Raw genomic sequence first — 27,254 nt, forward strand, 5'->3', positions numbered from 1 at the left:
AGAACCTCTTACAAAGAACATCTGTAGAATCCAGGCCAAACCATAAACCCCTATTAATTATATGACAAGGAAAGAGAAATCTACACCAATTAAGCTATGACTTACACAGCTTCTACTGCATCCCACGTCATTGTTTCAAGATCAAGGATATTCAAATCATTCAAAAGGCGACGTTTCGAATCTTCTCCGCCAAACATAACAAGGTTGGAGCCTACTAGGGTGACTGATTGTCCACCTCGTGCTATCTGCAACAGTGTTCCTGTAATTCAGAGAGAGCTGCTACAGAATAGAGGAGGAGATCTCTACATGAACTGGACTTTACACTTCACATACCGGAGCCTTGCCAAATGACTTCAAAAGAGACCATGAAGTTGTGTCAACATCAAAGGCACGCACTGCATTGACAAAAGCCTGTAAGTTCCATGTTGCTAGTCTACAGGAAAAGCCAAAAGCATGTAGATGTGAAAAGAATGGCTTGTGGCATTCACCTATAACTGTGTCAGAGGGGTCCTTGGAATGTCCAGCAACTGCAAGAAGCTTATTGCCCCATTGAATCTAAAAGAAGGGCAACCTCTTAGCTTCACCCAGATATTAAGAAAATGCACTCTACATCAAAATGGTAGAGTACCACATCCAGTCTTGATGGCACCAGGAACAAAATAAAGAGAAGAGATACCAGACTATGACCAGCACAAGGTGGTAGCAAAGAAAGAGTGTCCGATTCTCCTTGTGAAATAGGAATAGACTTCTGCTCCACCATTGACCACGTCAAAGTATTTAAGTCCAACACCTGCGTAAAAACTATTGGATCCGTATTAAAAAAATCTGGTTTTTTGGCATAATTGCATCATTGAGTTTATCATTTGAAAACCCCTTCTAATTAAATTTGAAGAATTCTCCTGTGAAACAAAGACTACTGCTGCAAGTGACAAAGAATCATACCTGGACATCATTCAAGTACCGACCATTATGATTGCCTCCAACAATGTACATCTTGTCCCGAATGATTGCTGCTGCATGCTGAAAATCCATGCGCAAAAAAACAGATAAATAATGATCAGAACCCTGCATGTGCTCCATGTCATAGCGCCACCATTTCAATCAGCTCGTCATTACCTGATACCGTGGTGAGGGCCAATGTCCAGATACTTGAGGAGACACCCATTTATTCTGGGTAGACACTGCAGCTATCCCCTCAACTAAAACATCCTTGTCTTCTGTCTCACCAAGAATTCCATTTTCTTTTTCCTTTTTTTCAAAGAAGAGACCAAGACTTCCATTTTCCAAAGAGCTAACTTGTTCAAACCGTGGATCTGCCTGAATTGGCAAAGGAAACCCTTCCTCTAGACTTCCTTTGACCTCTAAAATTGGAGGTTCCTGTGAGAATGCAATAATGTACAACCATTAGGCTTTACTTCTTTCTCAATGAAGTTCATACACTCAGGTGGTCCTTGATGGAAAACAGATTATGACTATTGTCATAGCATGTACAAAGACACCATGGTACATGGTACATCTTTATAGACTACATAAAGCTTACTTTTACTAATTAACACTTCTAAAGAACAGCCTAATAATAGAAATTCCCTTCTCATACCATTTAACTAAACCAGTGCCCCAGCGTACACAACTCGACAAAAACCAACCGTCATTCTACATGAACAATTCCTACGACTCGATGACTTCGACCAACGGACCAACCGGAAGTGTCCAAACACTTGGATACTGATCCACTACATTGGAGCGAGGCTCAATAGCAGCTTACAGTTTATGATGAATTCTGTGTCAACACCAGCCCCTTGCTGGCTGGCCTTAGGTGCCTGCCCCAAAGCTGTTCTAGATAGCCACAATCTGCTCAATGGTGTGGGTTGTGTCTAGGTTGTTTTGGTGTGAACACCCTCTAGGTGTGACTGCCCTTATTAAGGGTTAGGTGAGAAGATAACGGCCTCAGTACCTATAAATACATTGTACATGTCGTGAGTATTATCATTCACTTGAGTTCTATTGCATCTCTCTCTCTCTCTCTCCAACTACTTTGTCTCCACTCTCTCTCTTTGTCGTCACAGTGCTTCCCTACACACTCTCTTCGCTGCCCCACCCGCCCCTTCTCTCTCTTCGCTGCTTTCTCTCTTTTCATTGCCCCAACCGCCTTGTCATGTGCATCCATTAATCCCAATGCTCATAGACATGGATATTCTCATTAGCCAATATATGGGCAGATTTAGAGTGGATTTTGCAGCCCTATAGACTCACGGAAGTGCCCAAGACATAGCCCAATGGTTGGGACACCTTTTGGGGATAGTTTGGACACAAAATATGACTTTTTGGACAATGTTTTGTGGGAAAAATAGGCAAAACCGACTTGATTACGAATTCATACCTTTTCCTATAAATAGGAACATTAGGCATTCATTAGAATCATCATTCAAAGATCAAGAGGATCCATTTGTCAGAGTCTGCAAGGCAACAAGGACATAGTGGTGGATCAGCATGAGCTTCTCTTGTCCGATTGCAAGTAGAGGACCACAAGGATCTTTGGTATGCAATATGAAGCCTCAATCAACAAGATCATTGTATATATAGCATGTTTTGGCAATATACAGTAGATTAGGTCTACCTCTCCTTCTCGTATGTGTCTTTGCTAAACATAGGATCAGCGTTAATCTTCTTTTTTTAGTGTTAATCATGAACACGCTTCTGCAATGCATGTTACATTGGTATCAGAGCTCAGGTCATCCTAGGATAGCCCTTAGCTTACGTTTTGTGCATGCTGAATTAGGGTTTCTTAAATTAGGGTCTTCTTTTTAGGGTTTGCATTTTTGTGTTAAATCTGCATTTTCATCAACATTTTGCTCATTTTCAACATAGTATAGTGCTAGAAAGTCTAGATTTCAGCCTAGCATGATCCTAGGGAGTTTAGAAAGCATGTAGAACTCTAGGGTTAGGGTTTTTGGTAGATATGGACCCATCAATTCCCCTTGCCACCCTCACCTCCCAACTCACCGACACCAGACATTCTACAGCCATAACCAGCTTTCCATACACCCCCCACTCCAATGCTAAGCCTAAAACGGATACCATGCCCCAAAGTGGTTAGTATGACGAGTGCCGCACCACACATGCTCGTCTCAAGTGAGAGGTAGCCACTAGTCAAATCCTCGAGTGTGATGCTCAAAGGATTAACCGCTCTCTCACTCGCCGCAGAAACGAGCATGTGTGTGATGCTCAAAGGATTAACCGCTCTCTCACTCGCCGCAGAAACGAGCATATGTGTAAAGCAATACTGGGAGATATACCAACTCTTCTTGAGCAGCAACTCTAAGTAAGCCTAGCATAGGTTGAGGGAACGATGCCCACCCACACCCATTACAGATCTTCACATCTGGCACACTTATGCACACTCACTTTACCATATTCCCAATCAGCCTCCACTCCCACACCTACCCAAACCTCGCCCCACTACATCCACTTTCTTCACGTCAACCATGGTGGAAAAGGCCATCCAGAAACTCCAAAACGCCCACTCCTAGGATCATGAGGGGATTAGATCAGAGTACCTATCACATGAAGCCGAAACCCTTGCACCCCTCTTGGCTTACATGTTTAACAGGGCACTAGCAGAAGGCTTTTCCCACACTTGGTCATCACACATCATCTCACCCATACACAAAGCTAAGGACACTATGGAGCCCAATAACTACAAGACCATCAATGATCGGCCATACCTTGGCCAAGCTATATGGATCCGTGCTGGAGACAGAGCTCAGCTCATTGGCAAAGAGAGAGGGGCATAGAGCACGAGGCCAGGCAGGTTTTAGATGGACCTTCTCCACCCTGGATCACATCTCCACACTCAAGAGCCTCATTGAGCAAGCCAAGGCTGATGGCCAACGCCTCTACTGTTGCTTTGTGGGTTTCCACAAAGCCTTTGATACAGTGCCCCATGATCGACTACTATAGCGCCTACAGATCCTTTGAGTTCCATCAAACATGATTTGGGGCATTTATGCTTTATATGAGTTAGTGGTTGGGAGAGGGATGCCTTGGAGGACTCTCAGAGGAGATATCTAGTACTATTGGGGTGAAACATGGCTGCCCACTACATTGACAAGATCTACCCTATGCATTGCTAATTTGCCTTTGACAAGACTAGTGCATGCACCATCTGTCCCTCACTATATCCTTCAAGCAAAGTTTGCTACAGCACCTATGGTGGTAGAGGCCTTATTACAAACTGTCACATACATACAGAGGATACTAGCCATAGATCTATATGTAATGAAATGATGCAATTAAGTTTTAATTACAAGTCTGTATTAAGCAAAAATATTTACAACACTCTTCAAAATGTTGTAAATTTCGTATACAAAATTTCGTTACACTAAATCCAAATTCTTCCTTCTCGTCTTCTTGATGATCTCCATGCCACATGACATGTTGGTCCTATGCCAGATTTGTGACAAAGTCCATCGATATATTTCTCGAGAATGGGTAAAGGCAAACGAGGAGTTTTCACTTTCTTACAAACGTCACAATGTTGCACAGGAGTGAACAAGCCTCATTCTTTGCCAATAATATTGCCTTTCTAGCTTCTTCGGAGTCGAATTCATGCCCTAGTAACCAACAGTTATGCATCATGGATGTCACAGAGAAGAGCTGCCTTGAACGACTTCATGACACAAAGTCAGCCTTTATAGAAAAGCCAACCATCTCGTATCAAAAAGTGACATGGTCCTATGGCACCCAATGCCTACTCCCACTGTTCCTCGGAATCTACATATATGTGCTTCATGTCATCTAGTCCCATACCAACAAGATCGAGTCTAGTGGTCTAAATCAATGTCACTGTTTCCTTCCTGCTCAAAGCATTGGCCACTGGGTTGGCCTTTCCTGGAAGGTACTCGATTATACCACCAAACTACTAGAAGATTTGGACCCAACGGTGCTGACGGTCACTCCACTACACACTTGGCATTGTCTAAATCCAACGTAATGCCTATGGTCAGTGCGAACCTCAAATTCACGGCCATAAAGGAATGGTCAGTGCGAACCTCAAATTCACGGCCATAAAGGAAATGTTTCCAATGTTTCCATTCCTGAATAACTGCTAGGCATTCCCGATCGGACTGAGTAATTCTTTTTTGCACGCAATAATTTACAGGACATGTAAGCTATTGGATGGCCATTCTGTTGCAACACAGCTCCAATCACGATGCTACTCGCATCGGTGATGACTTGGAACGGCTTATCCCACGAGGTAAGTGTTAGACAAGGAGCTTCTAACAAGCCACCTTGAGGTTCTTCGATGCCTCCAACGCTCGTGGAGTCATTCAGATCCGGTGCCTTCGAGTCTTGACACCCTTTGGCAGATCTGTGAGATCCGTCGAGAGGTCAGAGAATCTCTCTATGTGGGTAGAGTATGCCTGGCATATACCCACAAAGGATCTGATGTCGTATGCGGTCTGTGGTATCTCCCAATTGACTATCTCAGCCGCCTTGGCCGATCAAGTCAGATGCCCTCAGCACTGATTATGTATCCAAGGTAGTGAACCTCGAACAAATAAAATTCCGACTTCTTCTCATTGACATAGAGCTCGTTGCTTTCTAGCAACGTCAAGACTTTCTCCACATCAATGTCATACTACTCAACAGTAGCTGAAAATACCAATATGTCGTCCAAAAATATGAACAACACTTTGCAATTTAAGTCCCTGAATATCCCCATCACCATGCGGTTGAATGTGGCCAGGACGTTCGTCACGCCAAAAGACATGACCACAAATTCATACTGAGCCCGTTCCGTATGAAAGGCTGTCTTGGGGATGTCCCCCTCAACAATCCTAAACTGGTGATACCCACTCTTCAAATCCAATTTCGTCGAGACACCCTGGCCCCATTCAGCCTCTCGAGAATGTAATCTATTCCAAGGCATTGGGAACTTGTTCTTGATAGTCAACTTATTGAATGCACGATAATCGATACGGAATCAGGAAGACCCGTCTTTCTTCCTGACAAACAGAATCGAGGCTGCAAATGGCGACACAAAGGGCGTATGAAGCCAGATTGCAACAATTCTTGGAGTTGGCAGTCTAACTCCGATTCCATTGCCTTGAATAGGCATATGGGAACTTGCAAAGGGAATCCAAGCCTGGGAAGAGGTCTATCTTGTCCTCCGGTCTAGACGCGAGAGAGGGGGGGGGGGGGAGGAGGAGGAGGGAGAGGGGAGGGGGGAACACTAGGCCGTATGAAGCCAGATTGCAACAGTTCTTGGAGTTGGTGGTCCAACTCCGATTCCATTGCCTTGGATAGATAGTATCGAAACTTACTCGAGAGATCCGAGCCTGGGAAGAGTTCTATCTTGTGGTCCTCCAGTCTGGATAGAGGCGAGCTAGGGAGGGAGGTTGTCCCAAAGAAAAATCTTCTGGAACTTTTCATGGAGAGCTTGGTACTTCTCGGAAGCACTGCCCACCGTCTGGGCAATTTGGATATAAATCATCGTACAATGTGCGCCTTTCCTGATTTCTCGTTTAGCCTGCAATAAGTGGCTTATGAGAGGAAAGTTCAGGATTCTTGGCTCACATTTAATGGTTATTGGGGCTTTGGACACCTTTTGGTTAATCTGAAAAGTGTGTCTATCCCAATCAAAGTCTGGCTGAAACTTACGAAACCATTGAATTCCCATAATTATGTCTGCTCCTACAAGAGGGGCAACCAAAAAATCTCGCACAAACTCAATGCCCTAAAACCAATTTAGCACTTAGCACCTTGAGCTTCAAACTTGATGCTCATCGTCATTCCTCTGCTAAATCCCTCAATTTTCTTGTCAACCGAAGTCAAGACGAAACAGGCTCACCAAGCGGCCTGTTTTGTGGCCACATCCTCCATGCTGCCCCACTGTCAAACAAGACAACTCCTCTCAGGCCACCTATGTAGCCAAAGATCCGTTGCGCTCATACTCCTGGTCTTGGGCGCTCTTCTATTTATCTTCGAGCTCCCACCTAACAATTGCATCAACCGAAGAACTAGGGACATCCATTGGGATCTGTGTGGGAGTTCGGCTCACCACGGAAGCCGTGGAGGCTGGGATGGTCGTCTGTGGAGTAATAATCTTCTTTGGACAATCCTTAGAAGTGTGTCCTTTTGTGTGACAAAAGAAACACCTGTCCTTCTTCTTGTACTGAGCTGTCTCCTCAGCACTCAGGTTTCCACCAGTCTTGCCTGCTTGAGCATACTAGTCTAGAGTAAGCTTGGGTACTTTAGTCGAGTTCTTGGGAGCCAGCGGCTCCCGTGCTCTGTCCTAGGAAAGACCCCGTCTGGTTTTAGCCTTTTTCCCTCAAGGCAAGTGTCTTGGGAGGAGTCGAAGACTGGGAAATCTTGGGCTTTCCGCCATTGTACTTCATTTCAGCACTCGACGCAAGCGAGAGTGTATCTTCGAAGGTGATTAGCCTAAACATACGCAATTCCCATTGGATTCACATCTCAAGGCCATAAAGAAATTGCCCTTTCTTGTCCTTGTCAAAGATGCCCAGGTTAAAAATTTTATTGGCAAACTGCAGGACTAGTTGCACATTTTGATGCGCCTCCTTGAACTCGTCTTCAAGTTGCTCCAGGTAATATCTTTTGGATGCTGATTTTTGCCATATATGGACTGATTTGATGGCTGGTCACTCACATACCTCTTATGTAATCAAAGAGGGTTATGATGTCATCTTATGAAGGATAACTGCTTATGTGTGGTGAAGGATATGCGTCCAAAGGTTATGGAGGTATGTCACGCTCCACCTTATGCTGGTCATAGAGGTATCATGCCTACTACACGCATGATTGAGAGAGATTTCTTTTGGCCAAGCATGCGTAAAGACATTGAGGCATATGTACGCGCATGTCTTACTTGCATAGGCAAAAGCCTCTAGGTTTGCTTCAGCCATTGTCTATTCCCTTGCAGCCATGGGAAAGCATTACTATGGACTTCATTATGGATTTGCCTAGATCCCAGCATGGAAATAATGCTATTTTGACCATTGTGGATAGGTTTAGCAAGCGAGCTCACTTCTTGCCTGTCATGAAAACCATTAAAGTTGATCATATGGTGAAGCTTTTTCTTGCTCACATATTCAAGTATCATGGTATGCCAAAGTCCATCATTGGATAGAGATCCTAGGACTACGAGCCTCTTTTGGAGGGCTTTATTTGATAACATGGGCACTAAGCTTGAGTTTTCATCAGCTTATCACCCCCAAACGGATGGCCAAAGTGAAGCTGCAAATTCAACCGTGTTGGATTTGTTGAAGTGTTATGTGGCAGATCAAAAGACTACGTGGGAGAAGTATCTTCCACTTGTAGAGTATGCCTACAACAACACAGTTCATGCCTCCACGGGAAAGGTTCCGTTTGAGATTATTTATGGTAGAGTGGTCTTGCCCCCCATCCTTCGTACAAAGGATGAGATTTTTGCAGTTAATGAGTATGTGCGTGACTTGGATGTAGCCTTTGCTCAGGTGTGGACAGCCATTGCAAGGTCACAAGACAAGCATAAGAAGGCTGTTGATAAGCATAGAAGGGACATGCAAGTCAAGGAAGGAGATTGGGTATTTTTTAAATTTGAGAAAGCTAGGCTTCGGAAGAGGCCAGGACGAGAGAGATCATATCCAAAGCTTTCTACTCAATATTATGGACCCTTCAAAGTGATTGACAAGATCAATGAAGTGTCTTTTAGGCTTACTTTACCTAGCCATTGGAAGATTCACAATGCTTTTCATGTGAATCTTTTGCGGAAGTATGTGGGGCCAGATCCAGAGGAGCCTGTCACACAGAAGATCCGCGAGAAGTTGATGAGCTTGCGAAGATCCTTCAGCCAGAGGAAATTGTATTTCACAAGGAGAGAAAGTTACCACATGGGAAGCTTTCCAAGAGATACCTTGTGAAATTTAAAAATTATTTGTTAATTGATGCAAAGTGGGTAGACGAGGATTATTTTGTTGACTACCCTCAGCTTTTGCAGACATATCTTGAGGCTTTTAATTTGCGAACAACTGTTTAGAAGCCCGGGAGGATGTCACCATTTGGTCCATCTCCATTTTTGGAGCCACTTCTATGGGACTGTCACTCCATAGAGCGGCCAGATTTGTGCCATGTTCACATGGAGCCAAGCCAGTGTCCCATGTGAAAGGGCCAGTCTTTTGGTGTCACATGGACGGGAGCTAGATTAGTGCCACCCGTGTGTGACCACTGCGGCGTCACATGGACGGGAGCTAGATTAGTGCCACCCGTGTGTGACCACTGCTGCGTCACATGGACGGGAACCAGTTTCGTGCCACCCGTGTGTGACTTGCTTCGTGTTGTATGGATGGGAGCCTGTTGGTGCCACCTGGTATGGCCAGGATGGTGTCTTACCTATGGGACTGTCACTCCATAGGAAGACCAGGACATATTTTTATATTTCTATCGCGTAGTTGTGTGCCTGACAGGAACTTCTTGTACAAGTTTCATGAAAGGGAGATTTCGTCCATTATATGTGCACATGCATTTATGCCTGCATGCATAAATTTGTTTTTGCATGACTTGTTTGCGTGTGTCTGTCTGTTATGCTATGCTAGTACATTGGACGGGGATGCCCCCAGTGTATCGTGGAGTGCTGTTTGCTGACTCGGTGGTGTGGCGTGTGAACATGTGGTAAGTATTTCCATTTTGGCCCTCTTAAAAGGTAAAATCCATAAACTATGGTTAACTTTAATGCTTATAAGCTAATGTGTTCACACATTTAAAAAAGGGACTGGACATTTCCTTTTGATGATGCCCATAGTATTAAGGCTTTATAACCTTTGAAAAAGGTATTGCATGAAACATTGGTATTTTATTCCCCACGTGGGTGGTGGCTGGATATTTTTCTCTCCATCGCTTGCAGTCCCTCTCTCTCCATCGCCTGATACCCTCCTGCAATCTGACTCGCCTGTTGCCCACCTGAATGGTACCTGCTGCCCGAGTACTATACGGCTGCTGTACGTGCCTTCCACCTGCACACATGAGCTGTGTTGTTGCTGAAACCTGTACCTGCCTGCTCTGAATCGGCCTGTGCTTGCTGCCCATGTGCTGAATCTGCAAATACAGTACCTAATGTACCTACTGTACCTGCTGTAAGTACAGAATCTGAATACTACTTGGCTGGTTATACCTGCACACATGTGAAGTGCTTGATGTGCCTGATTGTACTTGCTGCAAATTGTACCTGTTGTACCTGAATTGTACTCACTGTACCAGGTGCGCTTATGTTTTCTCATTTGTGTAAATCTGAAATTTGTTCATTTAAATTCAGAGAATTCTTTAAGTTGTGTAGTGCAGGAGCAAAGCATGTATATGCTGACCATGCTCAGGAATGTTCTTCCTGGTGTGGTCAGTATATTTCCTTGTGTGGTGTTGTTAACCATGCTCTCAGAGCCTCTAAGAGCCAGTGAAGGTTAGACTCACCAGGGAATTTGGGAGCAAAGCTTATTGGGGAGAACCAGGTTTTGTCCCTCCGCGGTGTACCCATAGGCCTGCGTTAGTACGGGCGTGCCTGTTTGTGCACGGTCCTGGAAGACCAGTGAAAGGCAGGTGTTCACCCACCAGTGAAGGTGGGAATGAGCCTGTGATTTGAGGCTACTCCGACCAACACATCTTCATCGACTTGAATCAGTTTGTTTGGTTGTTTTCACTCCCTGGTGGAGAAATCTGGCCTATTAGGCCTGTGACACTTGTACATATAAATACTCCAAGAAATACAAAATGTATTGAGGGGGTGGCCGGCTCTTTTCTAGCCCCAGTGCTGGTGTCATGTGTATTTTCAGTATTTCCAGTATTTATGTAGCTGATGTTGTTTCCATTGTTAATATCAATTAAATTAAGTGTTCTAAATATGTGTATATTTTCTTCCGATCTGTAGGCCTCCTGTAGGGAGCGGTCACAACTACCATAAGTATATAACATGCACGTTCCTGAAAGGTGAATTTGGGCATGTTCCTGGATTCATCTAGGTATATATATATATATATATATCTTCGTCACGAATGATTGCTGAATTCTGAGCATTGAAGTTACTGATTCTTCCATGAGCTTCTGCATGTTACATTGGTATCAAAGCCTTCTTCAAGTACGAAGATTCAGCCAGAAAACTCGAGCATGGATTTGGTTGATTGTCCTTGCTGGTCATCAACGGATGAGTCCATGGCTCTTTTATATGGATCTGTTTATTGATCTTGTTGATCTTCAACAACGGAGAGTCCATCTGGATTTTCTTAAGAGAATATATTTCCGGGTTCTATGAGCTAGGAACTATTGAAAAGGCCCTTGAGTGAATAGGTGGTGAGCGTTCTGGTTGCCAATGATGCCATAGGTACACCGATGAAGAAATGATTGGAAACTAGAATTCAAGCTAGAGCGGACGACCCCTTTTGGTGTGACTCCTGTCCCTAGAAGAATGGTTGGTTTTTAGCGTGCAGAAGCCTCGGAAAAGTCTCCCACACACTTAGTGGATGGTCAGATTGCGTTCTGGAAAGGAAGTGTATATTCTTGTTGTGGCAAGCTTCGTCGAAGAGAGAGAATGGGAAACTTTGGAACAAAGCGTACCAGACACTCATTTGAGGGCGGCAGACATTAGTGTGCACGACATGTTCCAGATGATGCAAGCACTTGCAGACCAGAGTCCCGAATTGGAAGAGCTTCCCAGATTCCGATAGCAGATCCTCTGCCAGATGATCCTTTTGAAGGGTTATAACCGCAGTCGAGTTCGATCCTCAAGTTACAGATGCGAGCAATGGAAATTCAATTGAGAGGATGAACTTTAGTAAGTATAATGGTAAACTGGATCCCACAACCCTTTATTCTTGGTTGCATCAATTGGAAGCTTATTTTGTTGCAGTTAGAAAGAATGATACTGACATAGTGATCTTGGCTAGTTGGTATTTGGAAGGTTAGGCCATTCGTTGGTGGACCCAGTGGGCTCATGTTCACACCAGATTAGGTATGGCAGCTTATGTCTGGGACAAAAAGGCATCTTGCTCCTTTGAGGTCCATTTAAAAGTGGTTTTCTTCTTTGTGAGATATGTAAAGGCGTAGCAATCATAGCAAAATGCCTTATGAAGCGCCTGTAATATGAACATAACCCCAGAAAGCTACGTACCTCATGTACATTTTGTAACTTTGGCCAATTCCGAATGGTTTCAATCTTGGCAGGATCCATTCTTACACCATCCTTGGATACAATGTGGCCCAAATAGTGTATCTCTGAAAGAAAGAACTCACTCTTCTTGGCATTAATGAAGAGTTTATGCTTCCGCAACTCTTCAAACACTGTAGCCAAATGAGTTCTATGCTCTTGCTCATTCTTGGACAAAACCAAGATGTCATACACCTGTGAATTTTCGATGGGGTCGGAATATCCTATCCAACATACGATTGAATGTGGCTGGGGTATTGGTGAGACCAAAAGGCATCACCAAAAACTCATACAATCCAAAGCTGTCCTGAATGCCGTTTTGTGGACATCCTCTGGCACCACTCGTATCTGGTGATAACCACTCTTCAAATCAATACGGATGAAACAAGCCGGGCCATCAAGCTTATCCAAGATGTCATGCGCGGGAATCGGGATTGAAATCTGTTCTTGATGGTGAGCTTATTTAGAGCTCTATAATCCACACACATGCGGAATGACCCATCTTTCTTTTGTACAAGAAGCACAGGAGCACAAAAAGATGAGGAGCTTGGCTGAACCAAACCTTTCTCCAAAAGCTCATAATCTCTTCTTGTTGTGCGGCACTCACACAATATACGGGTTTGTTAGGTGGAGAACTACCTGGCACAAGATCTATGCGATAATCGTCGGGGCTTTGGGGAGATAGTTCACCTGGCAATGCATCAGCAAAACAATCTTTGTATGCATGAAGAAAATTCAACCTATCCTGAGTCAAAACATCCACATTTTCACATGACTTGGTTCAATGTTATCACGAACAAAAACCAAGTACACTGAAAGACTCTTTTTCATTGCTTTATTAATCTGGATGTGAGATACAACTGGAATAGAATCCCCTTCCTTGCCAACATCAATAACATGCATGCGGTCTTTATGCATAAAGGAAATTATGTTTGTCTTGTACTCTTTGCAGGGCTCAAGCCTATGATGCCATGGCTTACCAAGCAATACATCACATCCATTAAGTTGGGCAACCAAGAAATGCTCATGATTAAGATAACCCTGAATATGTATGCACAACTTCCCAATAAGTGGGATAACCTGCACCTCTTTACCAACAAAGGCAGCTTCTGCTTCAATTTGAGGCCCCATGTCCTCAACCTCAATGCCTAAGGCGGCTGCCATCTGGGTAGAGATGAAATTATCTATTGCACAATAATCAAACATAAATAGAGCGGGCTGATACTTGATTTGACCCCATGCTTTGCATACCATCCTCTCTTTACCATCATGCTTCGTGTTTCCTTGCACATCGGGAACTGCATGCACATTTGCCTTGGGTTGCTTGTCCTCATGCTTTTGTTTGCGGTTGGGGCATTGCCTAAACATATGCTCTTTACTGCCACAAGAAAAGTATTTTCCTTCCTTTGCATATTGCTCCCTTTGCTCGGGAGTCAAGCCAAATTTGTTCTTCTTTGGCCCATTATCCTTGGATGAGGTATTTTCAGCGTTACCTCCCTTCTGGGCTTCCCGAAAGCTCTTTTAAGGTGGCTGTCCATCTTTTTGCAGGTTTGGGGGACAACCTTCTCTTTGCCCTTGAAACCACCTTGATCTTGCTTGATTTTGAGCACCAATTGCTCCGTAGCAAGAGCAGATGCTATAAGCTGTTGTAAAGTGTGTTTCGGGTGCAATTCAATGCCCGAATGATAGGCTGGTTGCAACCCAGAACAAAACTTTCTTTTCTTTTCATCCTTGGAGAGTTGCATGAAAGGAGTAACCTCGAGCAAAACTTTCCAAAATTTGCTCACATACTACTGCACACTCTCATTATCCTTTTAGTCAAGTCTATCCCACTCTAGGGTGAGTGTATGCTCTGCATTTGGAGACAAGAATTGGGCATAAAATCTGTCCTTGAACTCTTTCCAAGTGCATATGGGGTCTTTGGTGGTCTTTTCAATGATCCACCAATGGGCAGCTGTCCCCTTCAAAAACATGCTTGCATGACGGATTTTGGACTTCTCAGTGAAGTCCTCTTCACTAAATGCAATATCAAACTGAGCCACAAAAGCAAGCACCTTAGAGGCATCAAATTCCCCATGATAGGCATCAAACTTCACCGACTTGTCCCTTGCCTTGAATTCCTTGAGCTTTTTGGCATGAGACTCAAGTTCTTGCCTCTTTCTCTTGCCCTTGTCCAACGGGGCAGCTCTCTCTGCATGAGCTTCATGGAAAATCTTAGGTGTTTCACTAAGCAAAGTGACATGGGTCTTTGGTTCTTGTGGCCCCACTGCATCTGACCTCGCTGAAAGATGCCTTGTCTCGCCACGAGACAACTCAATAGGCAAGGTCTTTTGGCTTGCATGCCGACCACTGTCCCCAAGGATGTACATACTTGGAATCCATACGGCCTTCAGCATGCATGAATCTGTTTCCTCCTGTGCCATGAGGAGTGGATGCAAGGCGAGAAGTGACCGATACTTCTTCTTTATGCAAATATGATCTCAACCTTTGAGCCAGCCACCACCCACGTGGGGAATAAAATACCAATGTTTCATGCAATACCCTTTTCAAAGGTTATAAAGCCTTAATACCAATTTAATACTATGGGCACCATCAAAAGGAAATGTCCAATCCTTTTTTTAAAATGTGTGTGAACACATTAGCTTATAAACATTAAAGTTAACCATAGTTTATGGATTTTACCTTTTAAAAGGACCAAAATGAAAATACTTACCACTTGTTCACACGCCACACCACCGAGGCAACAAACAGCACTCCACGGTACACTGGGGACGTCCCCGTCCAATGTATTCGCACAGCATAACAGGCAGACACAACAAGTCATGCAGAAACAAATTTATGCATACAGGCATAGATGCATGTGCGAATATAATGGACGAAATCTCCCTTTCATGAAACTTGTACAAGAAGTTCCTGTCGGTGTCACATGCACTCTGCACTCAATGCATGGTGACAAACTGGCTCATCAGCAACAGTGCAACAGTTGTACAGTATTAGAACCCAGTAGGATGATATTTGTCGTACGCCGTGACCCCATTGTACATCCTCAGTCCAGGATAAGTCAGGCACGAGCTACGTAGGTCATTCCTCAGCCTGAGCGGGTCCGTCAGTCAAGTCCCTTAACCCACTTGGAGAGAATCATTCATGCATGTAAAGCCAGTAGACGCCTAAGGGTTTGCATCAGAAAGCACTCTACATCCTGAATAATATGCATGCATATGCATGTGCATCATTTAGAACATCCCAGAAGCCTTAGGGAATTTACTAGGATTTATTTGGTATTTTTTCTACATTTTCTAGTATTTATTTAGCATTTATTGTCATTTATAAATATAAACTTTATTAAATAAATGACCAACCAACTTGACCAGCATCTAGTTAGTATAAATAGGCTTGCATAGGGCTTAGTTTCCCATTCAGTCTTCAGTGTGCTAAGAGCTTTCCTCCTCAGCCCTAGGAGTTCCCTTGCCTTCAGCACTAGACTAGTCTCATCCAGCCCTTGGAGTGCTTGAGTTTGCTTCAGCCAGCCCTGGTTCTCCAACGCATGCAGTTCAGCAGTCCCTACAGCCATAAGTGCAGCCAAACAGTACATCTACACGCCTAAATCAGCAAGAAGACCTGCGTTTTCTGCATATCCAGCAGCCAGCAGCCCCTACAGTCAGCGTTTTCTGTCCAGCATCAGCCTGCAGCTTGCGTTTCTGTCCAGCATCAGCACAGCCCTATGTTTCAGTCCTACAGCCTGCGTTTTCAATCTTGCATCAGTTCTACAGCAGTACCCCGCCTTCTGTGCATCATCCATACATGCAACAGTCATCTGGTGAAGGTAACATATCATTCATAAGCATTACATAGCTCAAAACAGTCCACCGCAGTCCTTTCTCAGCCTCTGCCCTTGGGAAGAGTGCACAGGCTCAAGATCAGTTCATCGAGGTGTTTTTACAGCCGTGTACAATTCAGCCAGGCTTCCGATCCTCCAAGATCTTGCATTTGGCTTATCTACAGTCCACAGTCATTCTCTCTAAAGAAATAAAGTAAATACTATCTCGTTATCGGGATAGCCCTTCAGTGGGTAAATCGGGACCCAATCTGGTGTACAATTCTCATCTCTCTCTCTCATCTCTTTAAAGTTTGAAGTATTAAAGTGGATTGCTAAACTCACGAAACTCAGGATACAGAAGACGGTGTGAGCATTTGTGTGACAGGATCTTCCAATACAAAGACTTCCGCTACATATCACATTGGTATCAGATTCAGATTGTCCACACACACCGTATCCTAGCGTGGGGGCATCCTTGGATGGCTAGATTGCGTTCCAGCACGACCACCGACTTCAGCATCATATCTACAGAAGAGAGTACTCATCAGCCGGAAGACATCTCCCCCGAAGGAGACCATGTGCTTCCGCCTACAGCAGACACCATAGCTCTTCTTAGAGCTCAGAACCAGCTGCTCATGAAGCGTCTCCAACTCTTGGAAGCAACAATAGCACGTCCTTCTCCACCTCCAGCAGCACCCGACTACATCTCCCTCTTCTTTCAGATGGAACAACAAAGGAGAGAGGATGAGACCCGAAGGAAAAGAGAAAAAGCAGAAAGACGGGACTATAAGGAAGCCCAACGCAAGATCGACGAAGACCGGCGTCAGGTTGAACTCGCCGCTCGGGAACACCAACGTGAGCTTGATCGAGAACGTATGTTACTCGAGCACCAACGGGAAAAGGAGGCCATACACTTGAGGTATCAACAGCTCTCCTCAGTCTCCCCAGTCATAGGTGTCACCAGCCAACAGTCCGCAACAGCATCAACCACCATCATTCGCAGTCAATCAAACTTCAGTAAGTATGATGGTAAGTGTGATCATTCATCATTTAATCAATTTATTCATCAGTTTAATGCTCATTTTCCATTAGCTAGGATCACAGACCCTCAAGATAAAGTCCACTTAGCAGCTCCCCATCTCACTGGTGAGGCAGTCACTTGGTGGCAACATTGGTCTAGTATTCATACAGACCAGGCCACAGGTGTCACAGCCTTTGACTAGGACATCTTTGTCCATGACCTAAAGACCAGATTTCTCCCGCCCCAGTACATGACCGGTCTGAAAGACGAGTTCTATGGACTCAGACAGAACGGATCCCCAGTGCTTCAATTTTCCGGTAAGGTTATTACTTTAGCACAGCAATTGGGGTTATCTGAGCAGGCTAAGATGGAGCAATTCATTTGTGGAGTGGACTCTAACATTCGGTTCACAGTTCGTAACTTTGAACCAAGTACATATGACCGGGCTCTGACTCTCGCTCAGAATGAAGAAATGAAGCTCAACGGGGGCAAGCCCAAGCAGTCATCACAGTCCAGTACCAAACCCCAACAGGGGAAGGGTAATTCGTCTTCTAAAGACACTAAGACAGACAACAATCCTAGCTCTAGTTCAGGGGGTAAGGAATCCAAACCTAAGAAAACCCCTGAGGAAAAGGCTCAAGCAGGCATCACTGGAGGTTATCTTCCTCCAGAGAAGCAAAGACAGTATCAGTCAGAAAACAGATGTTTTTTCTATCATACCATTGGGCATGGTAAGAAGGATTGTCCAAAAAGACAAGCGGAGCAAGCCTCCAAAGAGCCTTCTGCCAACAGTTGCCACAGTATTCCCCGCTCCTCCAAACCCGCCTGCTACCACCAATGCGGTTCAGATCTTACCTTCTATGCATTCCATGCCATCCGTGGTACTTGATGCTATGCAAGAGGGTGAGGCAATAACCACACAGAAAAGCCTGATCCGAGCTTATGGCTCTGCCAAAGGCCGACAGTTCATAATCCTTTTTGACATGGGCAGTTCTGAGGACGCCATCTCTCCCCAGTTGGCTACCAACATGAGCTGTACCTTGGTGCCCTATCATTTGGAGGTAGACGGGTTTACACCTGGTCTCCGCACCCACATCTCTCGGAAGGCAGAGCAGTTTTCTTTTCAAGTTCAAAAGGCCTCATTCCAACGAGATTTCATTGTCTCTCCTCTTTTGGGATGTGACATGATCTTAGGAATCCAGTGGTTTCATCAATATGAACCTATTCCCAATTGGGGGCAAGACACCTTTATTATCTCTAAAGGTTTTCCTAAGCCTGTCATGATTCGGGGGGATAGGAGCATTCTTGACATTCCTATGATTTCTCATCTCCAGGCCCGACGAGCTATGTGCAAGGGAGCAGAAGGAGCATTGATTTATGCTCAGACAGCTTCTATCTCATCGATAACCGCCCTATCTCATCTTCTTCAGTCCCTCAGTTGGCAGATCTCCTTTCTCATTCAAACATTTTTAAGGATGATCTCCTACCCAGTATCCCACAGTTAGCAGAACCTCCTAGCAAGTTTCCCTCTTGTCTTTCCAAGACTTTCAAGGGCAAGCTAGAACAGCAGTCAGTTCTCAAACATTTGAAACATGTTCCTTATGGACACATTTTCACAGTCACCACACACCACAAGGCACTTAAATGGCTCCCGATGATGCCAAGTGCCCAATAGAGTGCTCAGCACACTAGACAGGGTCAGCTCTTCCAACAAGTTGGAGGAATGATTAAGTACATCCCTGGTCAGCATAACCCAATAGCAGATGTTCTTAGTAGAAAGACCAGCATCCAGACCAGTCAAGAATCTACCATTCTCAACATCTCTAGAAAAGACTTAGAAGATCAGTATGTCGATTCCGCAGAGTTTGGTACTCAACCCAATTTGGCCCTCAATTTTGAGCCTGGCCATTATTCAGTTCACAGACAGGCATGTAAGTTTAGACAAGATATCCACTTCAAGGAAAGGGATTGGTTCTCTCAATGCATCATGAAACAAAGATTGAAACAAGTGGACAAACATTGTCCCAAGCTTTCATTCCATAATTTTGGCCCTTTTCCAATAGTCAAAAAGTTAAGTGATGTCTCCATGAAGTTAAAGTTGCCTACCAGTTGGACAATGCATGATGTTTTCCATGTTTCTTGGCTAAAACCATATGTTGGTCCAGAAGTGTTTGATGTTTCAGATGAACAGCAGCCAGACGTGGTAGACGAAGCAGAAGTTATTGAGCCCGAGCAGATCCTTCTTCATCGATGGAAGCATGGTTCCGGTCGACAGATACGTCAGTTCTATACGAAATTCCGAGTTCTTCCAGAAGTACCCTCAGTTGTTGGCGGACTACTTGGAAGCCATGAACCTACCGCCAAGCTAAGCAGGAGGGAATGTCACATGCACTTTGCACTCAGTGCATGGTGACAAACTGGCTCATCAGCAGCAGTGCAACAGTTGTACAGTATTAGAACCCAGTAGGATGATATTTGTCGTACGCCGTGACCCCACTGTACATCCTCAGTCCAGGATAAGTCAGGCACGAGCTACGTAGATCATTCCTCAGCCTTAGCCGGTCAGTTAGTCAGTCAAGTCCCTTAACCTACTTGGAGAGAATCATTCATGCACGTAGAGTCAGTAGAAGCCTTAGGGTTTGCATCAGAAAGCACTCTGCATCCTACATAATATGCATGCATGTGCCTGTGCATCATTTAGAACATCCTAGAAGCCTTCGGGAATTTACTAGGATTTATCTGGTATTTTTTCATATTTTCTAGTATTTATTTAGCATTTATTGTCATTTATAGATATAAACTTTATTAAATAAATGACCAACCAACTTGACCAGCCTCTAGTTAGTATAAATAGGCTTGCATAGGGCTTAGTTTCCCATTCAGTCTCTTCAATGTGCTAAGAGCTTTCCTCCTCAGCCCTACGAGTTCCCTTGCCTTCAGCACTAGACTAGTCTCATCCAACCCTTGGAGTGCTTGAGTTTGCTTCAGCCAGCCTTGGTTCTCCAACGCATGCAGTTCAACAGTCCCTACAACCATAAGCGCAGCCAAACAGTACATCTACAGGCCTGAATCAGCAAGAAGACCTGCATTTTCTGCATATCCAGCAGCCGGCCTGTGCACAGCAGCCCCTACAGTCTGCGTTTTCTGTCCAGCATCAGCCTGCAGTCTGCGTTTTCTGTCCAACATCAGCCTGCAGCTTGCGTTTCTGTCCAACATCAGCACAGCGCTGCGTTTCAGTCCTACAGCCTGCATTTTCAGTCTTGCATCAGTTCTACAGCAGTACCCCGCCTTCTGTGCATCATCCATACATGCAACAATCATCTGGTGAAGGTAACATATCATTCATAAGCATTACATAGCTCAAAACAGTCCACCACAGTCCTTTCTCAGCCTCTGCCCTTGGGAAGTGTTGGGGTAAAGGCACTATGCCCACCCTTATAGTGTGTACAAGCCCATAAGTTATAGTACATAGTACACTTAGTACTTTTAATGTACTAAGTGCACTATGTGTACTAGTGCAATATACATGTGTGATAGGGGAGTCACACACTCATATCATCATGAGTTGACTTATCCCCACAACTCTCTCTCTCTCTCCCTTGTTCTCTCTGTGTATGTCTCCCACACATGAATTAACCTAACCCTAATTCTTCTCTCTCCCACACAACTGGTATTAGAGCTTGTAGAAGAGCTTGACCGATGCAAGGAGAGGGCTGGCAATGCCTTTTTCAACCCAAGCCTCAAATAAGGTGTCATTGAAGGCTTCATCTCCGAAACTGTGCTGGGCGTAATAGGCGACAGTGAGTGAGGCTGGAGGAGGTCCACTCGGCGGCAACAAGAAGCTGGGCAGCAATACGTGAGCTGTAGCGCTACCAGGCAGGCGAGCGAAGAAGGGGTGTCAGCGCTGGGCGTCAAAAGGCGTGGAAACCGTCAATACAACAGGCGAACACGACTCGTCCCGTGTAGCGCTAGCCAGGCGAAGGCAAATACGTCACTTTCTCCAAGGCGCTTCACTCCACGTCAGCGCTGACCTGCACCTGCCTCTTGGCGTCGAAGCAAGAACGCATACCCCTCCGCCTTCATACGCGTTCTTTGCACTCGATGATCTCTCTCAACAAGGCAACCCGTCGTTCTTTGCACTCGATGATCTCTCTCAACAAGGCAGCCCGTCTGCTCTTCACAACTGCCCCAGCCCTCCGTCATCCATACAGCAACAAACGCATCAGCTTGATTGCAGCATCCATCAAATCTGCAGCAAGGATCACCTCCAAGAATCTGCAACAGCATCAGATTTTCTGCAACAGCAAAAATCATCAACCCCTTTTCCTGCAACAAAAAAGAAAAATCAAAAATTAAGAGGTATTTGCCTTCAATTTTGGGAATTTCTTATCAATTCAATCAATTGAGCAGGTACAGGTGCCCAATTGCTCAATTTTTGAGCAAAATTGGCAAAATTGGGTGACATTGGTCACAATCAGGATCAATTTGCAGGAAATTGGTCACAATCAGGATCAATTTGCAGGAAATTGAATGTCGAAATTTGGGGCTTTTGATGTAATTGTGCAATTAAGCACTCATACATGCTGTATGATGTAAAAAATCGCACATTTGGGCAAAATTGTAGCAAATTGCAGTGCAAATCAAGGGGCTTTTGTGCCGATTGGATTGATTTGCATGCAGGCAATCGCATTTGATGCTGTGGATAATGTGTTGATGCCTTACAAGCACTCAATGTGCCTGTAAATAAAGGGGCTTTCATGTATTTGATGTATATGTGGCCAGGGGAAAGCACTGTGAACACTCTGGATGCCTTCATGTGCGTCAATGTACCATGTATGATCAGAAATTGATCTTAAATCAAGGGGCTTTTCAAGTTTGTATGCTTGTTGAGCTTGGCAAAGCAGCAGGCAAGACATTTATGCCTTGAATCCTCAAAAATCAGCTTCCAGTCAAGGGGCTTTTGCCCAATTTCTGTTCGGGACTGTTGTATGCAGTGTACGGGATTGTAAAAGTCTGATTTTCACTCATTTGGACAGCCAGGAGAGCATTTATTGCTATTGTACCTGCTGGTACAGATTTGGCACAGCTTTGTGCAAGTTTTGGCATGGCTGTACACTGTTTTGAGTGACCAAAAGGTTCAATTTCAGCTGCTGTACTTGCCGGTACAGGTTTGGTACATCATTGGTGAGCACTTGGTACTGCTGTACAATACTTTGGAAGGGCAACAGAGCACATTTAAGGTGCTGTCCAAAATCTGCAGCAACCAGATTTTGGTGATTTCATCACAAACAGTGGGAGAAAAGTTGCATTCTTGCTTCCGCAGTGGGAGATAAAGCTTGGGAGAATAACTGTGAGCACTTTGTGTGCTTTTTTGGTGCAGTGTTTGCACATTTTGCAGGGAGTCAGGCATTGACAGGTTGCATATTGCTATGGCAACCACAGGTGAGAGCTCTTCATTGCTTCACATCAAGAAGCTTGAAGGCTCGCATAATTATGATATTTGGCAAACCCAGTGCTACAATGTGTTGCTCCAGAAAAAGCAGCACAAGCCTATCAAAGAAAGGGGTGTAATGCCCGCTTCTCTTACTGCTGAAGAGTGGGAAGATATGGATGAGCTGGCAAGATCTACTATCATGTTGTCTGTGTCAGACTCATTACTTTTCAGCATTCGTGAAGAGAAGACAGCTTGGGGAATGTGGCAGAGATTGCAGGACTTGTATGCCCAACAAAGTGCCTCAAGCAAAGTGTATTGGTTAAAGAAACTCATAGGTCTTCAGATGAAGGAAGGGGCGTCTATGACAGCCCATCTAAATGAGTTTAATGGTATTGTCAGCCAGGTCATTAATCAAAAGTTGGCAACGTATGATGAGTTCAAAGCCACTTTTTTGTTATGCACTTTGCCAGAGAGTTGGGACACATTCAGGACAGCCACTAGCAATTCGCATGCTACGCTGTCATATGCAGATGTTGAGGGTGCTCTTCTTCAAGAAGAGATGAACAGGAAAAACAACTCTGTTGGAAAGTCCAATGCAATGAATGCACGTGGGAGATCCCAGCAAAGGGGAAAAAGCCAAGAAAGGGGAAGGAGCAAGTCTCGCTCCAAAAAGGATTTGGAATGCCATTATTGTGGCAAAAAGGGACACATTGAAAAGCAATGCTACAAATGGAAAAATGATCAAAGGGAAAAGGGAAAAGGCAAAGACAAAGAGAAAGATGAAGCCAAAGATGTAAAGCCAAAGGGCAAAAGTGGAGTCAAGATTGAAGAAATCAATGTGTCACATGCAGGTGGCAGTGAGGATGAGGTCCTATTTACGTCTTCACTTGATGCCCATTCACTTCTTACAGGTGGTCATGGTATGCACTCATGGATCATTGATTCAGGTGCCTCCTTTCATGTCACAGGTTGCAAAGACTTGTTTGTCAGGTATACTGCTGGCAATGAAGGAGTGGTTTATTTGGGTGATAACCATGCATGCAAGATTCTTGGCAGAGGTGATGTGAGGCTTGTATTTTCAGATGGCTCACAGCTTATGCTCCATGATGTCAGGCATGTGCCTGAGACAAAGAAGAACCTGCTTTCTACTGGACAGCTTGATGATGCTCATTATGTTACCACATTTGGTCGGGGAAAGTGGAAAATTAGTAAGGGGTCACTGGTTGTTGCCAGAGGCTCTAAGGTGGACACTCTTTACTTTATGCATGCAGGTGTTTGTCACCATGCTAATGTAAATGCAACCGAGCTGCCGGAAATCTCTATGTGGCATAGCCGGTTGGGACACATGAGTGTCAAAGAAATGGAGCAATTGTCTCGTTTGGGTTACTTGCCTTCTCTAAAGTTTTCAAGTTTTCAGTTTTGTGAGCATTGTATATATGGCAGGCAACTACAGTGCCCCCACAAGAAAGCTCTTGGACAGAAAGATGCTCAGTTAGAGCTTGTGCATACAGATGTATGTGAGATGCCTCAGCTTTCTTTGGGAGGGGCAAAATACTTTGTGTCGTTTATAGATGATGCCACACGCAAGGTGTGGGTTTATCCTCTTCGTTTGAAGAGTGATACATTCTCAGTGTTTGAGAAGTTTGTTGCTCTTGTTGAGAATCAAACTGGCAAAACACTGAAAGCTTTGCGTTCCGACAATGGTGGAGAGTACATGTCCAAACAGTTTCAGGACTTTTGTGATGCTAAAGGCATCAAGAGGGAGCTCTCTACTCCTTATGATCCTCCACAAAACGGGACAGCAGAGAGGATGAACAGGACCATTCAGGAGAAGGTCCGTTCTATGTTGTCACATGCTGCATTACCTCATGGTTTTTGGGCTGTAGCTGTTATGACAGCCGTTCACCTTATAAACAGGTCACCTAACACGAGGCTTGGTGGGAAAGTGCCAGAAGAAGTATGGACAGGGAAGCCTCCGTCATACAAGCACTTGAGAGTGTTTGGTTGCGTTGCGTACGTGCACATACGCAGGGAAATGCGCACCAAACTTGATCCTAAGTCTCACAAATGCATATTCCTAGGATATGGTGACAGAGGTGAAATGGGGTATAGACTTTGGGATCCCGTGAATAGAAAGATTATACGCAGCAATGATGTCATTTTTTATGAAACATGCATGTATAAGGAGCCTGCAAGACAACAGGAGCCTGGCAGAGTTATCTTTGATGATGATGGACATCATGGACAACAACAAAGGGCTGTAAATCAGCCATTACAACAGGAAAACCAGCCCTTAAATGGTGCTGAGAATGGTCCAAATGGACAGCCAGAGATGGCAGAAGATATCCCTATGGATATACCACAGTTAGAGGAGATACCGGGCATGATTTTTCAGCCTTATGGCATGGAACAGGAGCCACCAATGGGTGATATGCAGGCTGGACAGCAACCTGCAAATGATGGTCATTGGGTACGGAGGTCCACAAGACCCTCCAGGGCCCCTGACAGGTTTGTTCCAGGGGTTGACTACTTGATGCTTACTGACTGTGGGGAGCCCTCATGTTATAAGGAGGCTTTACAGAGGGCAGACAAGGCTCTATGGGAGCGTGCCATGAAGTCAGAGATGGATTCTCTGCACAAAAATGGAACATGGAAGTTGGTGCATTTGCCTGCAGGCAAGAAGGGTTTGCCATGCAAGTGGGTTTACAGACTCAAAGTTGCACCAGATGCAAAGCCAAGATACAAAGCCAGGTTAGTGGCTAAGGGCTTCAAGCAGGAATATGGTGTGGACTTTGAGGAGATCTTCTCTCCAGTGGTCAAAATGACCACACTTAGAGCTGTGTTAGCTTTGGTTGCGCATGATGATCTGGACTTGATTCAGATGGATGTAAAGACTGCTTTTCGTCACGGTGATCTCCATGAGGAGATATATATGCAGCAGCCAGAGGGTTATGCAGTGAGTGGAAAGGAGAAGCTTGTATGCAAGCTAAAAAAGAGTCTTTATGGGCTCAAACAGGCACCAAGAGAATGGTATCATAAATTTGATACATTCATGAAATCCCAGAAATTCCGGAGAAGTGACATAGATCACTGCTTGTACGCCAAGAAAGCTTTGGATGGCAGTCTATTGATCCTCATCTTGTAAGTTGATGATATGTTGATTGCCGGGAAATCTCGTAAGGAGATGGATACCTTGAAGCAGAGGCTGCATCAAACCTTTGATATGAAGGATTTGGGTGATGCAAATCACATTTTGGGTATGCGGATACTTCGGGACAGAAATCAGCATGTGTTGTATTTGTCTCAGAAGGAATACATTGGCAAAGTTTTGCAGAGGTTCAATATGGACGGGGGGAAGAAGACTAGTACTCCTTTGCCTCCATATGTGAAACTCAGTGCTATGGACAGCCCACAGTCGGATAGAGACAGGGCTAATATGGCCAAGATTCCGTATGCTTCAGCTTGTGGCAGTCTCATGTATGCCATGGTTGCTACTAGGCCGGACATTGCATTTGCAGTGGGAGTGGTTTCTAGATACATGGCCAACCCTGGCAAGAAGCATTGGGAAGCAGTGAAAGGTGTCATGAGATACCTGAAGGGCACACAGGATATGTGCATTTGTTTTGGCAAACAGGATGCATTAGTGCATGGTTACACGGATTCGGATTATGCCGGTCATCCAGATAACCGGAAGTCTACTACCGGTTATGTATTTACATTCACAGGAGGTGCTGTGTCATGGATATCCAGGATGCAGAAGTGCACTGCCTTATCTACTACAGAGGCCGAGTATATTGCAGCCACAGAGGCTTGCAAGGAGGCATTATGGCTATCTCGGTTAGTGGTTGATTTGGGTTATACAGGGGATATTCCATTGTTGCATTGTGACAGTCAGAGTGCCATCCAGTTGGCAAAGAACCCTGTCTTTCATGCAAAGACGAAGCATGTGGATGTGAAGTATCACTTCATCAGAGAGGTGATAGAGAACAAGCAAATTCAGCTTGTTAAGATTCATACGGATGACAACCCGGCTGATCTGTTGACAAAGAGTTTGCCTCCGGAGCGGTTTGCTCATTGTGCAGACACTTGATGGGCATTGGATGAGGCCAGTTTCAGCCTTGATATGGCCTTGTATATTATCATGTTTGTTGGGATAAAGGCACTATGCCCACCCTTATAGTGTGTACAAGCCCATAAGTTATAGTACATAGTACACTTAGTACTTTAATGTACTAAGTGCACTATGTGTACTAGTGCAATATACATGTGTGATAGGGGAGTCACACACTCATATCATCATGAGTTGACTTATCCCCACAACTCTCTCTCTCTCTCCCTTGTTCTCTCTGTGTATGTCTCCCACACATGAATTAACCTAACCCTAATTCTTCTCTCTCCCACACAGGAAGAGTGCATAGGCTCGAGATCAGTTCAACTAGGTGTTTCTACAGCCGTGTACAATTCAGCCATGCTTCCGATCCTCCGAGATCTTGCGTTTGGCTTATCTACAATCCACAATCATTCTCTCTAAAGAAATAAAGCAATACTATCTCGTTATCGGGATAGGGGACCCTTCAGTGGGTGATTCAGGACCCAATCTGGTGTACATTTCTCATATATCTCTCTCATCTCTTTAAAGTTTGAAGTATTAAAGTGGATTGCTAAACTCACGAAACTCAGGATACAGAAGACGGTGTGAGCATTTATGTGACAGGATCTTCCAATACAAAGACTTCCGTTGCATATCACAGTCGGGCACAAAACTGCGTGACAGAAATATAAAAATATGTCC

General features: G+C 44.6%; 1 protein-coding gene across 2 annotated transcripts in view; it reads right to left on the reverse strand.

The window, feature by feature from the left end:
- LOC147616550 (acyl-CoA-binding domain-containing protein 6-like) overlaps positions 1–27,254 on the reverse strand; it is a 62,304-nt gene that overhangs the window by 23,172 nt on the left and 11,878 nt on the right. For both annotated transcript variants that reach the window (XM_086777618.1, XM_086777617.1), the window contains exons 5-10: positions 1,117–1,377; positions 943–1,020; positions 677–790; positions 489–555; positions 334–395; positions 106–245 (exon numbers count right to left, since the gene is read on the reverse strand). In XM_086777618.1, coding sequence (XP_086633744.1) covers positions 106–245; positions 334–395; positions 489–555; positions 677–790; positions 943–1,020; positions 1,117–1,377 — 722 coding nt within the window. The remainder of the gene's footprint in view (positions 1–105; positions 246–333; positions 396–488; positions 556–676; positions 791–942; positions 1,021–1,116; positions 1,378–27,254) is intronic.

The sequence above is a fragment of the Cibotium barometz genome, chromosome 38, assembly GCF_041138505.1.
Source record: "Cibotium barometz isolate CiBa-2024 chromosome 38, ASM4113850v1, whole genome shotgun sequence".
NCBI classification, from domain to species: domain Eukaryota; kingdom Viridiplantae; phylum Streptophyta; class Polypodiopsida; order Cyatheales; family Cibotiaceae; genus Cibotium; species Cibotium barometz.